The sequence below is a fragment of the Suncus etruscus genome, chromosome 7, assembly GCF_024139225.1.
Source record: "Suncus etruscus isolate mSunEtr1 chromosome 7, mSunEtr1.pri.cur, whole genome shotgun sequence".
NCBI lineage: Eukaryota > Metazoa > Chordata > Mammalia > Eulipotyphla > Soricidae > Suncus > Suncus etruscus.
In genome coordinates this window covers 59,038,762-59,054,851 of record NC_064854.1, presented here as the reverse complement: position 1 = coordinate 59,054,851, position 16,090 = coordinate 59,038,762, and the positions used below count along the sequence as shown (strand labels likewise).

Here is a 16,090-nt window from a genome sequence, read left to right as displayed (position 1 = left end):
GATGTTCCAAATCGATAGAGGAGTGTTTCAACCCCCAAGCTCACCCCAAAGGTTCAGATGGAAACATGACACCTGATCCATCTTGATCAAGATTACAGTGGATAATCTTGGGCTCAGGGCATTTTCCAAGACGATAGATTTTATCAGCATGTCAGGAGGCAGAGCAGGTCAAGAGTTCAGTGATAAATGTTTGATTTCTTCCTGTGGAAACAAGTCTGATTTCCCTCATTGTCAGAGATTGCCACAGCAGATACTGTTAGACTCCAAACTTTGATCAGTAAGAAATTAAGGGTTATCTTCTTTGGTCATGCTGTCATGTGTCCTTAAAAGAGAATGGTGAAATTAAAGTTCTCAATAACCTTGGAGAGTTCCCCATTACATTAAATTGACTTTCCTCATTGCACTTTAATGTGACTTAAATTTTAATTTATTAAAAGAAATTAGGCGAAGAAATAAAAGAGTGTCTTTATTTCTTTAAAGAGAATAGTATTTTGCAATTAGCCTGTTCAGAGTTATTTATTTAAAAATGGGTTGGAAACAGCTGGAACCATGTGGTTTCCAAATAAAAGGTATTTCCATTTTAATTTTCTTTTTTGGACCACATCCGTGGTGCTCAGGGGTTACTCAAAAATCACTTCTGGTATGCCGGAAATCGAACCTAGGTCAGTCACGTGCAAGGTAAATGTCTTACCCACTTTACTATTGCTCCGGCCCCATATTTCCATTTTTAAAAACCTATTTGCCTATACATAATGGATGTTTTGGGTTGAGTTTTTTCCCCCCACTTAAAGAAAGAGTAGGGCATTTTTTGTTTTTATTTTTAAAATAACTTAATTTGGCCTGTTTATTGCAAAACTGTTACAGAATCTAATACATCTGTTTCAGAACTCAACTCCTTGTAGTCGACTGCCCTGTCTCAATTTTAATAGGCCTCATTTATCCTATAAATAAACCTACATTTTCTTACCTGATCAAGTCAGCAAACAATGGAGGTCAGACGTGGCAAACAGTCTAACAGAAAGCACATGTCTCGCTGTCAGAGTGAGGTAAAGTCCTATCAGGGTTGCTTAGAGTCATCAATAGCAGCAAAATTTATGCTTCCTCCTGTTTTACCAATTAAATCAAGCAGCCCTTTTTTCTTAAGATTCTTCTCTCACCAGCTGGTTTTAATCCTCCCTGTGTGAATATTGCTTAGGGCAGGGGTCTCAAACTCTCGGCCAGCAGGCTGCAAACGGCCCTCCATACAACATTTTGTGGTCCTGCCCTAGAGGAATCTTTTTTTGTTTTGTTTTAGTTGTTTGGGTCACACCCCCCAATGTTCAAGGCTTACTACTGACTTTGCATTCAAGTATCACCCCGACTTTGCCTCCTGCGGCCCGCAGGTAAATTGAGTTTGAGACCCCTGGCTTAGGGTGTCTCCATCTCTCTTTGCTCAGGCCGAACACTGAAGTGACTTGAGGAAACAGTGTGGACCATCAGGGTGGAAAGTCATTCTTGTTTGGGGCTTTATGCTGCCTCTTATCATTGCCCACAAGTATGCATATTTTGTAGGTATTATAAATAAGTTGTTGCTATATGTTCTGGATGTAATAAGAGAGTATGACAAACAAGGGTAATAAAATAATAAAAAACATGTTGAAAACATTAGAGCAGGCCACATAGCAAAATGTGCAGTTGGGTATACTAGAAAGTATAAAAATGCATCAAAAGTCTTTTTGGGTTTTTTGTTTGTTTTTTGGACCATACCCAGCAGCACTCAGGCTACTCCTGGCTTTGTGCTCAGAAATCGCTCCTGGCAGGTTAGGGGGGGACATATGGGTTTCCAGATATTGAACCCGGGTCAGTCCTCAGTCGGCCATTTTCAAAGCCCTATGACTGTGCTATCACTCCAGCTCCAAGTCTTGGCTTTTAATGAACTCTTGAAATTGTGACTATCATATAGTATTATTTGCTATATATTAATCATAGGTTTATAAGTTATAAACCTATAAGTTTATAAGATCTTATACTTATTAGAAGTTGAACACAAAAATAAATCATATGACCATGAATCATAGTTTCACAATTCTTTATACACTTGTTTTCCTACTGATATGTTAACCGCAGAATACTGCCTTTCTCTCTCTCTCTCTCTCTCTCTCTCTCTCTCTCACTCACTCACAGCTTAAAACATTTGGCTTTGGGGGCAAGAGAGATAGTACAGTGGGTAAAGTGTTTGCTATGCATGTGACTGGCCTGATGATCTCCCAGTGCTGCCCAAAGTGTTTCCCAACCGCAGACCCAAGAATAAGCCCTGAACACAGCTGACTGGGGCACATTCAACTTTTTATCATTTCATTTTTAACTTTTTACTAGATATGACTAAAACTGTAGAGAGAACAAGATAAGGCAATACTCTGTGGGCCAGAAAAATAGCGTTGCAGGTATGGCATTTGCCTTGCAGGGATAGATGTGGGTTGGATCTCTGGCATCCCATATGGTCACCCAAACCTGCCCAGAGCCCTGAGCACTGCCTGGTGTGGCCCCAAAACAACAAAAAAGCAATATTCAAAACTGCTGTTTTCAAATTAAAGTATTATTAAGGGTCTCTCATCAATCTGCAATATGTGCTCTTAATTAGTTATCTCCCCCAAATTATGCAGAATCATTTTCCCAACAATGTCATTTGGTTTTGGTTAATCTACACTGCCACTATGTCTGTTCAGTAATGGTTGCAGTTACCTTTTCAGCTGTGGCTTTTTCAGGAGCATTTATTTTCTCCTGACAGCGCACTTAAGTTTGAGCTGTAGGAAATCTCTATACCCTTATGATTTTTGAAGTATTGTCTATTCACAGTTGGCCGTTCTGAGCTGGCTGTCCACTTGAGCATCACCCTTCTGACGCGGTTCCTATCTGTCCCCCCACCCCTTCTCTTGGTTGTCCCCAGAGTCTTTGTGACTTCACAGAGAATGTTCTGTGCAGGAAACCTGGAGTGTTCTCAGGGAAGGAGCATATGGCTACTAACATGGCCCCATGCCTGTGTCCTTGCTCCTCATTCAAAGAGCGCCAGGCAGGGGCCCCTGGAACTGCAGAAAGCTGGTCCTTAGTTTGGGTGTTCAGAACCCATATTTCCACTAGACTGAGCCATGAGTGGAAAATCTTAAGTGTCTGGCAAAATGAGTAGCTCAAGGGTGTTCCTACCAATCATTTCAAAGATTAAAACACTGAAGATATGTATATTTTTTAAATTCAAGATCCATTAGCATGTGTTCACCCTTTAATTGGCAGAAAATTGATGGCAAGAGCCCAGAAAAACTGCCTTTCTTCCCCTTCAGCTGCCCCAGCTGAACGACAGCTGTGAATTTCTTTAAAACTAGGAAAAGGGGAGTGGAGATGCCCACTGAACATACTTTGTAAGTGCAATAATTCCTACAAAAGTAAGGTACTGGAGTTAATGAGCAGTTTGTTAAAGCCTTAAGTGCCCTCAGCTGGGAATGGCCAATTTTGGGGGGAAAGGGGAAGGTTGCTAAACTAAGATGATTCAGTAACACTTTTCAAATAATGATCCAGCTAATTAACGGTGGATTTCTGTGGAAATCCTCTCCAGGTACTCTGACCCTGGCGTTTAAGAGCCAGTGAGTTCATCATGATTCATGTTTATTACCTGAAATACCAAAGGAATCAAAATGACTTTTCTTCCCCGACTTGGACAGATTTGGCTAATTCACCTCTGGTCCTTAGGCCCTCATCCTCAACATATTTTGTCTTCTCAGTGCTTGGCTCTACAGGACCTTTGGTGCTGCGCCAGCAAACTTAACTCTTGACCACCAACTCTTATAATGGTTTTCTCAGAATAATCGAAGTCTGCTTTTCTTATAGGGTCCCATTTGAAGTGTCTTCCATCTGCAGGCTGTGGAAGCTTCATAGCTGGAGTTTATGGATCTTAGTTTTGAATTCTTAGGGTGAAAACCATACCCCCCCCACTCAGAATCTAAATTCGCTGAGGATATACATGACTTATTTATCTTGAGAATTATTTTGAAAAATTTCAGATCCTTTATTCCAGGGAATGAGGAGGGTTAGTAGCTTAAAGAGTAAACTCTTCATTTTTCTAGCCCCATTTAATCTCTCTTAAGGACTTTATTGCTGTGTTATATGCAAATTAGTCCTAAGTACTAATCAGAAACATGGGAAGCCAGGAAACCTAGATTTTTGTATGCAGCTATGTGTTCTTTCCAAACAATCTTCTTCCCCCTAGGTGATTGTTTCCTGAAATACTTTTTATTCTAGCTGTCAGATGCCATAATGTCAAGGGCTGCATTTTCTGCATTTGTAGAATCACTTAAGATTCAGCAAAGAAGAGACCTGTGGCTTGCAAATTTGAGCCTTCATTCATATGCTGTAGTTATTTAAAGGCAAAAGGAATGGGGCCTGAGTAGTGGCGCAAGTAGTAGGCCGTTTGCCTTGTACACACTAACCTAGGACAGATCATAGTTTGATCCCCCAGCCTCCCATATGGTCCCCCAAGCCAGGAGTGGTTTCTGAGCGCATAGCCAGGAGTAACCCCTGAGCATCACTGAGTGTGGCCCAAAAACAAAACAACAACAAAAAGGCAAAAGGAAATTTAATTTGCAACAATAAGATGGCAATTAGATTTACCAAGGAAACGTGGGCATAACATGCCCTCAGAAAAGTATTTACATGCTATTCTGAAAAAAAAAAAAAAAAAAAAAAAGACAGTGTCTGTTTATATCTTTTTTCATGCCCAAAAGAAATACAAAAGAAAAGCAAATTTATAGATATTTTAAAATTAAATTCCTGGAAACCTTTACCCAGATAGTAATCTCAAAGGATTAAAGTAGATCCCCAAGCAGAAGGCCTATTATTGGCCTTTACATCCCCCAACTTTTGGTTTGTTTTATTTGGGGGTCACACCCGATGATGCTCAGGGGTTACTCCTGGCTCTGTACTCAGAAATTGCTCCTGGCTTGGAGAATCATATGAAACACCGGGGGATCTAACCAGGGTCTGTCCTAGGTCAGCGCATGCAAGGCAAAAGCCCTACCGTTGCGCCACCACTCTAGCCCCAACTTTTCTATTTTCTCAAGGAAAAAATAATTTATGGTTTACTTGGTTACTTTTGTTCTGTTCTTCTCAGCACCTCCCCAACTCCCAAAGAGGAAATATTTAAAATGAAAGAAGTTTCCTTTGCTGTGTAAATGGAAATAGATTAATGCAGAGGTTCCAACACTTGGTATCAGGGGGTTCCACTTCACCCCAGAAAAAAGAAAATCCCTCAGTTCCCCCTTGCAAATCTACCTTCTTGAAGGGAACACTGAAAAGTATACCCTCATTGCACTAAAGCTACTACCTTCCCCTTGGATCATCCCAACACCCAGTTCAGCCCTTCACCCCATTATCATTCCCCACACTGAGTAGAATAAAGGGGCCATTACAGATAAGGAAACATGAAAGAAATGTTATCACTGAATTTTTGGGGTGTTGGAGGGGTTATTTGTATAGAAGCAATAGTCTAAAATAGCAGGTTATTTAAAAGAGGTTTTGTAAAGAAACACACACAGGGCCCATTGAACAGTGCAGTGAAAGGTGGTTCACAGTTGTGGGTCAATGAGTGAGCTAAACTGCTCTAGGCCCACTTGAAATTGGGCAGGGTAAGTGGCTCAGAAAATGTCTCTGGTCCCTTCCTAGATCCTTCTTGCCTGCTTCTCAGTCTTGCCTTCACAGACTCTGGCCTTGAGGTCGGCATGTCTATTTGGGGCCTGTGATCCTCCTGCTGAGATAGGCCATGTCACTTTGGACACTAAACTAGTGGGTTTCATGGAAGACTCGGTGCACATTTTCTTTATAGATACTCCTGCCTAATCCTTGGAGAGCCCATTGAGATGAAGGATAGCTGGTATACCTGTGCCACAGACTATGAGACGGGTCCAGGGAGCTAAAGTAGCTCTTGCAGTCTCTCCCCCATGTCTGCCCTCTTCATAGTACTGTTGGACCTTTCTATTCACCTGGAATCTTCTCTCACCTTTTTCCCCCCTCATATAGTCAAAACACATCGGTAGTGCTTCCCTGCCACTTTATTATGTATGAAATGTTGGCTTAGCCAGTCACCATATCATGACTTCTTGTTTGCAGGCAATGAGAATTACAAACAAATAGCCATGTGCGTTCTTTATCACATAAGCATGGATGACCGCTTCAAATCAATGTTTGCCTACACAGACTGCATACCCCAGGTGAGTAGCCAAAGGGTTTGTTCTAAAATGTATGTGTAAATATATTAGTTTAAGCATTATCTTGTGACTCATTTTCAGTTCCCCTATTCCCCTTCCGTTCCTTTCCCTTTATGGTTGTTGATTTGGTGGTGCTGTCGTAATGAAGGGTTGTTGCAGACAACTGCTGTGCAGTTGGCACCGTTTTGGCCATGGTGTTGGCTGAGGGTCACACAAGGCTGCAGTGCCTAGTGCCTGCCAAGCTCCACACCTCTTAGTTTGTTTTTGTTTGTTTTCTTTCTTTCTTTCTTTCCTTTTTTTTTTTTTTTTTTTTTTTTTGCTTTATGGGACACACCTGGTGATGCTCGGGGGTTATTCCTGACTATGCACTCAGAAATTGCTCCTGGCTTGGGGGACCATATGGGACCCCAGGGAATCGAACCTTGGTCAGTCCTAGGTTAGTGTGTGCAAGGCAAATGCCCTACCACTTGCGCCACTGCTCCGACCCCTGCACCCCTTAGTTTGCTGCTTCCATTCATACTACTCATTAAGCCCTGAAAGTGTGGCTTGTATTCCTCTCTTGGGACTACCACAGTGCTCACAGTGCAGTATTCAGAGCCTTGGTGTTGGCACATCTGGCTGTGGTGTTCACTGCAGGGATCACACCACTTTTGGTTCTGCCTTTACCTACCCAAAAGTGGTAAGTTATATGACTGGAGAACAGTTGTAAAACTGGAGATAGTTGGATAGAAGCCAGTCATATTATTTCTTCTGGGTTACACCTGGCAGTGCTCAGGGGTTACTCCTGGCTCTGCGCTCAGAAATAGTTCCTGGCAGGCTCAGGGAACCATATAGGATGCTGGGATTTGAACCACTGTCCTTTTGCGTCTAAGGCCCTACTGCTGTGCTATCTCTCTGGCCCCATAAAATGTTTTCTTTTAATCAATAAGGGTGGAAGCTTAAATAAGTAATAAAACACTTTTTAAAAATATTAGATGAATTATACCTTAGAAAAAGTTACAAGAAGGAAATTATAACCTAATACAGACATTCCTTATTCCAATTCCTTATTCCAATATCTCTTGTTAGCCTGAAACAAATTATTAAGCGTACATTTCATAAAAAATATGTGATAAGCAGTAGACCATAACACTTTCTGTTCATTCTTACAGATCATCTTTCTTTTCATCTGAAAGACACTTCCAGAATTAAACTCACTATTCTAGGATGTTAACAGTTTCTTTCCAGGCTATTACAAATCTGATAAATCCTCAGGAATCATTTCTTGGTCTTTTCTATTGGGATCAACTAATTATGCTGGCCCCTAGGAAGTGGACATTACTCAGAGAATATACAGCAGATCTAATGAGACAGGACTGTTTGCAGAGATAACGCGTGTCTGCCTGTAGCCGGAGCAAAGTGTAATTACACTCTTGTCAAGCAAGTTTTCAATAAGAGAGTAGCCATGTCAGGGAGAGAGATTACAGACAATTTACTCCAGTCTCTTTCCATATGTTCCCGAAGAGTTTCTGTTTTGCAGTTTCAAAGGCTGTTCCTTTTTCAATCCCACTTAGTGTCAACTTCACTGACCGCAGGATATGAGCTGGAACTCAGCCAGGATAGATGAACAGTAATTCTTGCCGCCACTGGTGCTTTTTACCCAACTCAATCTTACAGAAAGGAACATTCAATAGAAAAGAGAAAGTGACGAGAAACTTATTGGGCTGATTTCAGAACGTCTATTTAGTTACACCTCACTTTTGGCACTCAAAATTCAAGCATGAAAAATGAAATCTCAAGAATTAGAACTAAGGAACTAGTTTAGGTTATAGAGACATTCATGTTTTTCTTGCCATTTGATTTTTCCAACATGAGATTTTCTGCCATGGAGTTTGACAACACTTCTGATCTATATTTTATAAGCAAAATATTCTAGAGTTCATCCAGAAATTGGGGTGAGGGGTTTATTTAAATTATATTTTTCTTTTTAAAAGTTTGACCCTATAGGAATAATAAAGATATGTATGTCATTAGCACCTTGGAGCACTTCATTATGAGGCTTTTTTTTTTTTTTTAAGTTTTTAGGCCACACCTGCCAGTGCTCGGGTTACTCCTGGTTCTGCAGTCAGGAATCACTCCTGGCAGTCTTTGGAACCATATGGGATGCCGGGGTTCAACCCCGTGTGGGTGTGTGCAAGGCAAGCACCCTCCCCGCTGTGCTGTTGCTTTGGCCCTGTGAGGCCTTATTTTGAGAAATAATCAATAACCTAGCCTGCATTTGTTCCGCCTGAACCTTGTATTTCATCGGATTCAGTCAAAGAAAAGGAAAGCCATTTGTTGGCTGTCCAGTTTCAATTTTATAGTAAAGTAAAACAGCAATAGGAAATTTCAGGAATTCAATGAAAATTTCTAAGCTCTCAATATACGAAAATAAGTATTCCTTTCAGGGGCGAGAGAAATCGTACAGCAGCTAGGTATATATGCCTTGCATGTTGATCTCAGGCACCACAGTGGGTTCTTCCACCCCCTCCAGGGTGATCCCTGAGTGCAAAGCCAGGAGTAAGTCCTGAACACAGCCAGACGTGGCTAAAAATTAATATAGAAAATAATATATACATATATATGTATATACACATATATACATGTATTCATTTCAAAGATATCATTGGCTATTTTGACTAGTATTTATGGTGCTGGCAAAGTTCAAAATTGATTTGTGACAGCAACTGATTAGCCTACTTATTAAATAAAAATCTGACTGAAGTTTACAATCTGAAGGTCTTGTTCACTTTGATGTTAGGCACACTGCTTTTTTTCTTATTAAAAATCATTCGGTACTGCAAATAAATATTGCAAAGGAGAAGTCCAATATAACTTTAAAGTACATGAGCAATATTTTAAAATTATAATATTTTAATGATCAGAATGTGGAGAATAGAATCATAGTCTTTAGTTAAATTAATAAAGGAAATTTGTGGGGCCGGAGAGATAGCATGGAGGTAAGGCAGTTGCCTTGCATGCAGAAGGACAGTGGTTCGAATCCTGGCATCCCATATGATCCCGAGCCTGCCAGGAGCGATTTCTGAGTGTAGAGCCAGGAGTAACCCATGAGCGCTGTTGGGTGTGACCCAAAAAACAAAAAAAAATTAAAATAAAGAAAATAAAATCAAGGAAATTTGTAATCTACAAAGCAGTAGCAGACCAAAGAAAGGAACTTTTAGCAAGACATCAAATTTATTATTTTGAACCTGCTTTTTAAACTTTTAGTTTAAATTTAAATTTATATGTGTTTTATGATATAAAATTCTTATTACCATTTAGAATAGGCCATTGTATGTTCCCCCAATAATACATGCCTCTTGTATTATCTCCAATATTATAATGCTTTGTTTCTTTTGTTCTTGGTCACGTCTAATTAGCCATTGCATTCAGTGCCCCCCACCCACCCATGTCATTGTTCTGCAAAATTCTGGATGGGCAAGTCTTTATATCTGACCTTAAGGGTCTCAGTGGGTGAGTGGGTTTTAGGTAAGCTGACTTGGGGACAGCCAGGAGTTCATGATTGTCCTAATAACAGTTAAAACGTCCACATTAACAGTTCATTGTTATTTAGACCTCTAAGATGCCTGTTTTGTTTAAATAGGTGCAAATACCATCCAGATGCTTATAAAAAGCATTTATTGGTCACGGAGTGGCCAATCCAAGTGCATGTTTAGGTCATGATGTCACGGCGTTATTTAATCTTCTCCCTGAGAAGTGGGGTACGGGCATCTCCTTAGTGCTCCACATGCTCCGCTCTGTGGTTGCTCTCTGTGGCCCCGGCTTTGATCTGCCTGCTTCGCTCCAGCGAGTGCTGGGAAACGTCCGCTCTGACAGCCCCCTGGGCTCCTGCTACCATTATCTGCCCAAGTTCAGAGACCAGAGTGTCACTTCAAACGGCGCAGCTCGAGAGTGGGCAGGGCAAGGAGATTCCTGCTGCATGCACGGGTGTGCCATAATCATTCAAAGATGTTGGGGTGGGGGCCAGGGTGCCCGAGTTGGATGGGGCTGGGGGGGAGGGCTGGGGGGCCCCTCTGGTCACTGGGAAGTAAGTGAAGGCAGGTGCCAGACTGTCTAGACGCGTGATTCCAGCCCTGGGCCTCTGGTATCTGATACCCAACATGGGACTCGTCTGACTGAGCGATGCTGTCTCTTCCCTGCACAGACTGAAACACTCCCCCCCTTCTTTTTAAGGACCTTCCTGTTAAATTAGTAAAAGATGCCGGTGGACAGCATTAAAACAGAGCAAATCCCATCTCGCTGTTCCCTGGTTGTCAGCAATTACACTGGCTTTTGAAGCGCCCTGGGCACCCATCAGACTAGAGGCAGAGTGTGGTGATGTGGCCTTGGTACAGGGCTGAAATTTTAAAGATTGGAATAGATGCTTTAATTAAAGCAGGAGTGTTTTCTCTTTCTTGGTTTGAAAAATGAATTCTTTATCAATGTACATTTCATTTATATTTAGTCTTAATTCCTCTTGGGGGATTAATTTGAGGGCATGAAAGTTGGAGATTTCCAATTGGATGTTGTTTTTTTTTTTAATCTAGCTCCTTATTATTTAACCTTATGGGTCTAACATAGGACTTTATAAAAATAAAACAAAACAAAAACTTAGCTTTTAGGTAAATCACCTGTAATCTGTGTTCGGTCTTTTTCGATTTTTATATCACAAATATTAGTTCCAAGTAAACACTGAGAAATATTTGACCTATTAAAGCATTGCTTTGGTATAACTTTAATTATAAAAATGTCTCAGGGGTAGATATAGTACAGCAAGCAGGCCATTTGCCTTGCACACGGTGAACCTGGGTTTGCTTTCCAGCACCCTATCTGGTCCCCTTCACACAAAGCCCTGAATGCCACTGGGTATGGCCCCAAAACCAAATTAAATTGCAAGTTTCAAAGTTGAAAAAAAACAGGTGGGTTGGAAAGGAAGTGCAACTGATTGTGGGGAGGCCAGGGTTTGATCCATGGTACCACATGACCACCTCCCCAAGAATTGCCAGGAATAACCTCTTAAGTCCCACCAAGTGCGACCTAAAATCAGAAAACAAAATAAATATATCTAATTGACTTCAGAGTATAAAAAAAATATGCCTACGTTTTTGTTCGTCATTTTATTTTAATGAATATTGTTAGCTATGGCCTAATAATTGTATCTTAGAAGTTCAATAACAGCAGTTTTGTCATCTGAGAGTTACCCTTAGAGAAAAGGCAGGTCTTGTTCCCTGCCTTCACCCACTAGCACCTAGCAAATTGTATTCATCCACAAGATAATATTGTCACAGTAATGCCTAAGTAGTTGGGAGACGTTCTTAAAGAATTTGTTCTTTGAGCCAGAGAGATAGCATGGAGGCAAGGCATTTGCCTTGCATGCAGAAGGGCGGTGGTTCGAATCCTAGCATCCCATATGGTCCCCCAAGCCTGCCAGGAACGATTTCTGAGTGTAGAGCCAGGAGTAACCCCTGAGCGCTGCCGGGTGTGATCCAAAAAACCAAAAAGCCCCCCCCCCCCAAAAAAAAAGAACAAAAAAATTTTTTTTGTTTTTTTTTTCTGGCTCTATGCTCAGAAATCGCTCCTGGCAGGCTCGGGAGACCATATGGGATGCCGGGATTCGAACCACCGTCCTTCTGCATGAGAGGCAAACGCCCTACGTCCATGCTGTCTCTCTGGCCCAAGAATTTGTTCTTTAATTTTGGGCCCTCTTGTTGTCTCCTAGCACATGGACATACAGTTGATTTCTGTGTGTGTTTGCCTTATATTGTTTTTGAAGCATAGAAGTTCTCTGGAATTAATAGGTAGTCATCAAAGTAAAATTGATCAAAAATGGAGATACCCAGTCAAATAACAAATAATTCATATATACTTAAGGCATTCCACTAGATTCCCAAAGGTCTTCTGATCTTAAAAAAAAAAAAAAAAAAAAAAAAATGGAAGAAAATTTTAGATTTAAAATGCTAAGATTAACTTACCTTTATTGTTGGCAATCTTATTTCCTAAAGCCTTCCATGATGCAGAAGTTAATTTGTTATTTGCCAGTAATAGACTGGCTTCTCAAAGTTAGAGCATCTAATTTCTTCTTTAACAGCAATTGTACCTCATCATAGAAAAATCAAGCCACTGCTAAATGATAATTCCTTCCCTTTCTACTTTTCTAAACTCTGCTTCTCAGAATTTTACCCCCACATCCACACACCCTGTTTTAGCATTAAGCATTAAATATACTTATTTTTTCTCATGTTATAGCCATGCGCAAGTGATTAGATCTAACTACAGCATCAGTTATTAATCTTATGACAATCTCTAGATGGTCCCTGAAAACATTTCTTGTAAACTCGGGCCTGTGAACTTAGCTTGGACTTATCTGTCCCTATTTGTACTGGCAGCATAAACTCAGCCTGTTGCAATCCTAAATCACTCTCTTTCCCCTTATAGTTTTTGACTACTATACAACTTCCCCTTTTATCCCTCCTTCCTTTCCTCCCTCCCTCCATGTCCCTCCCTCCTTCCTCCCTCCCTCATTCCCTCCCCCTCTCTCCCTCCCTCCCTCAGTCACTCCCTCCTTCCCCTCTTCCTTCCTGCCTCCCTCCCTCCGTCCCTCTCCCTTCATTTCTTTCTTTTGTTCTTTTCTTTTTTCTTGGAAAATGCTAGTATCTCTGTCCTTGTCAGTGGGGAAACTTGGAATCAGTTTTGACTCCTTAACCACATCGAACCAATGATTCAAGCTCACTTACTATCCAGATACATTTCAGGCCCATCCTTTCATCTGGTGCCCCACTGCTCCACCTTTCTGGGCAATCTTCCTCTCTATTGAATTTTCTGCTCACCCTCCTAAATCACTTTCTCCCATTTTCCTTCCCCAGCTCCAGTGTGTCTACCACACTGGCCAGATTTTTGGAAACACAAATACCATCATGACACAGGCCTTACTATGTAGCTTTAAATAGGTTCCCTCATCCTGAAACATCAAATCTTTACCATGTATTCCACAACCCAGCTTGGGCTGGCTTTTACCTCCTTATTTCTCAATACCCTTCAAGGCCTTCTTACTACCTCTTAGTTCTTCAGGAGAAATCATATGCTTTCAAAAACTACATTTTTCTTTTGTTCTTTCAATCTTTGAAAGCTTTTTTTGAATGTGGGCCATTTAGTAATCCATTAACCATTGGTTTTCATCATTCAGCGTTGTTCCTGGTTGATTGTGTAAATAACCTGTATTATTTTCAACACAATACACTAAGATAACATGGTCAGATACTACTACTTCTAGGGGGCTTGGTGTTTTGTTTCTTAGATTGTTTGGCTCTGTTTATAGTAAATTATGCCTTGTGTTTTTTACTAGTTAATGAAGATGCTTTTTGAATGTTCGGATGAACGAATTGACTTGGAACTCATTTCTTTCTGCATTAATCTTGCTGCTAACAAAAGGAATGTACAGCTTATCTGCGAAGGTCAGTGCCTCAGGGCTTCACAGATAACCCTGTTATCATCTGGTCATTAATAGAATCTGATAGAAAAGAAAGAAGGAATTATGAACTATAGTAGCTGTGTAAATCTGATTTTGTCTTTTTATTTTAACAAGAGCTATAATCCTTAAAGATCATATAAACTCAGGATAATCTTACATCTGAAACAGAGCACTCCTCAGTAATAGTTTATAAATCAAGAGTAGTTAGCTATCATTGAAATTTGGCTTTAAAATTTTTATGAAAATAGTCACAGGACTAATCCCTGAGTGCAGAGCCAAGAGTAAGTCCAGAGCACCTCCAGGTTTGACTCCCAAAACTTGACAAGACAAACCATTTTCTAGATGAAAATACACTGGTTATTTGAAGTTCTGTTATAAGAGGATTCAATGCAAAAGTATTGGATGTTTATTTTAATAATCTTAGTAAACTGGCGTATACTTTTTGACATTACAGAATTTATTCAATAGGGTTATTTTTGTTGTTTTTTTGTTTGTTTGTTTGTTTTTGGGTCACACCCGGCTGTGCTCAGTGGTTACTCCTGGCTGTCTGCTCAGAAATAGCTCCTGGCAGGCACGGGGGACCATATGGGACACCGGAATTCGAACCAACCACCTTTGGTCCTGGATCGGCTGCTTGCTAGGCAAACGCCGCTGTGCTATCTCTCCGGGCCCCAGGGTTATTTTTATTTGACATAAAAAAAGTACAAGTGAAAAAATAGAAAATAAACAAAATCCTTATTTCCACTATCCAGAGATGATAATAGCTAAAATGTTAGTGCAATGCCTTTACATATTTTAAATTAAAACGGAATTCCTCTCTCTTTATATAGAACATGTTTTTTAAAGTTTTTTTAAATATATTGACTCTTTTTCCAGTGATTAGATACCTTTATAAACAATAATTGCTAAAGCCTACAAAATAATCCAATAAAAAAGTTTTCTTAATCTATTTTGAATATCCAGTTTGTTACCAAGCAGCAGTGCTATAATTTTCTTACAATCTGCATACTTTTGCATTTTATATTCTAAGGATAAATTCCCAAAAGTATTTCTGGGAACAAAAAGTCTTTATATTTTTTTTAACTATCTGAACATACCCTGGACACACAAAAGGAATACATGTGTATGATTCAATTTATGCAAAATTTAGAACAGGCAAAGCTAATCTTTGTTTAAAAAGAAGAAAGAGGAGAAGGAAATGAATACATAGGATTGGATCAGGAGGGGCTAAAAGGAGTTTTCTAAAATGACTGGAAGTTACTCTGTGTTGCTCTGTGATTATACATGGACATGCATTTATCAGAGATAACCTACTGTACACTTAAGAGTCATGCATTTTACTTTATGAAATGGATGTTATTTTGAGAACTATAAACTAAACTCATCAAACTTAGTGACCCTTAATTTTACTGGAGTTGGGGGTGTCATCTATGTTCCTGTCAGGAAATGGGCTGAAGATGCTCATGAAGAGAGCCCTCAAGTTCAAGGATCCATTGCTGATGAAAATGATCAGGAATGTTTCCCAGCATGATGGACCCACTAAAAATTTATTTATTGTGAGTACACATTCTGATTTTTCATCTTTATATAGCTCTAAATTGAATTAAATAGCTCCAAATTGAAGCTCTATATTGCTGCCTTTATTTTTGTTTTGTTTTGTTTCTTTTTGTAACCCCTGCGCTCAGGGGTTACTCCTGGCTCTGTGCTCAGAAATCACTCCTGGCAGGCATGGGGGACCATATGGGATGCTGGAATTCGAACCATCATCCATCTGGATCAGCTGTATGCAAGACAAACGCACTACTACTGTACTATTTCTCCAGCCCTATATTGCTCCCTTTAGAAACAGAATTCAGAAGTTCCTGAAATGTAGAACAGTGGGGAGGGTCTTTCCCTTCCCCAGGTTTGGTATTCATCACCCTGTACCACGTGTGTGTGGAATCCCTGAGCACTTTTGGTTGTGGCCCAAAAACTACAAATGAAACAGTTCAGCTTTTCTGTTACCAGCCGCCTTGTAAGCTTAGCTCCTACCAATCTTGGCTTGATTTTTTTAAAATCTTATTTTGTTGTATGATTCCTTCCTGACACCCATTACCTTAGCTCTCATTTAACCAGTTCCCCAAAGACTCCTGTGGTAGCAAGATTATTCAAATTTACAAAATGATGTTTGAGACTCACTTTTTTTTTTTTTCTGTGTTTTTGCTTTTTGGGCCATATTGGTGATGCTTAGGGATTACTTCTGGCTATGCGCTCAGAAATTGCTCCTGGCTTGGGATGCTGGGGGATTGAACTGCAGTCTGTCCTAGGTTAGTTCATGCAAGGCAAACACCCTACTGCTTGCGCCACCACTCTGGTCCCACATTTCCTTTTCTTC

At 40.3% G+C, this 16,090-nt stretch overlaps 1 protein-coding gene across 2 annotated transcripts in view; it reads left to right on the top strand.

Moving 5' to 3' along the window:
- The window catches only part of KIFAP3 (kinesin associated protein 3), an 81,477-nt gene that overhangs the window by 22,991 nt on the left and 42,396 nt on the right, over window positions 1-16,090 (top strand). For both annotated transcript variants that reach the window (XM_049776451.1, XM_049776452.1), the window contains exons 11-13: window positions 6,133-6,233; window positions 13,591-13,699; window positions 15,160-15,272. In XM_049776451.1, coding sequence (XP_049632408.1) covers window positions 6,133-6,233; window positions 13,591-13,699; window positions 15,160-15,272 — 323 coding nt within the window. The remainder of the gene's footprint in view (window positions 1-6,132; window positions 6,234-13,590; window positions 13,700-15,159; window positions 15,273-16,090) is intronic.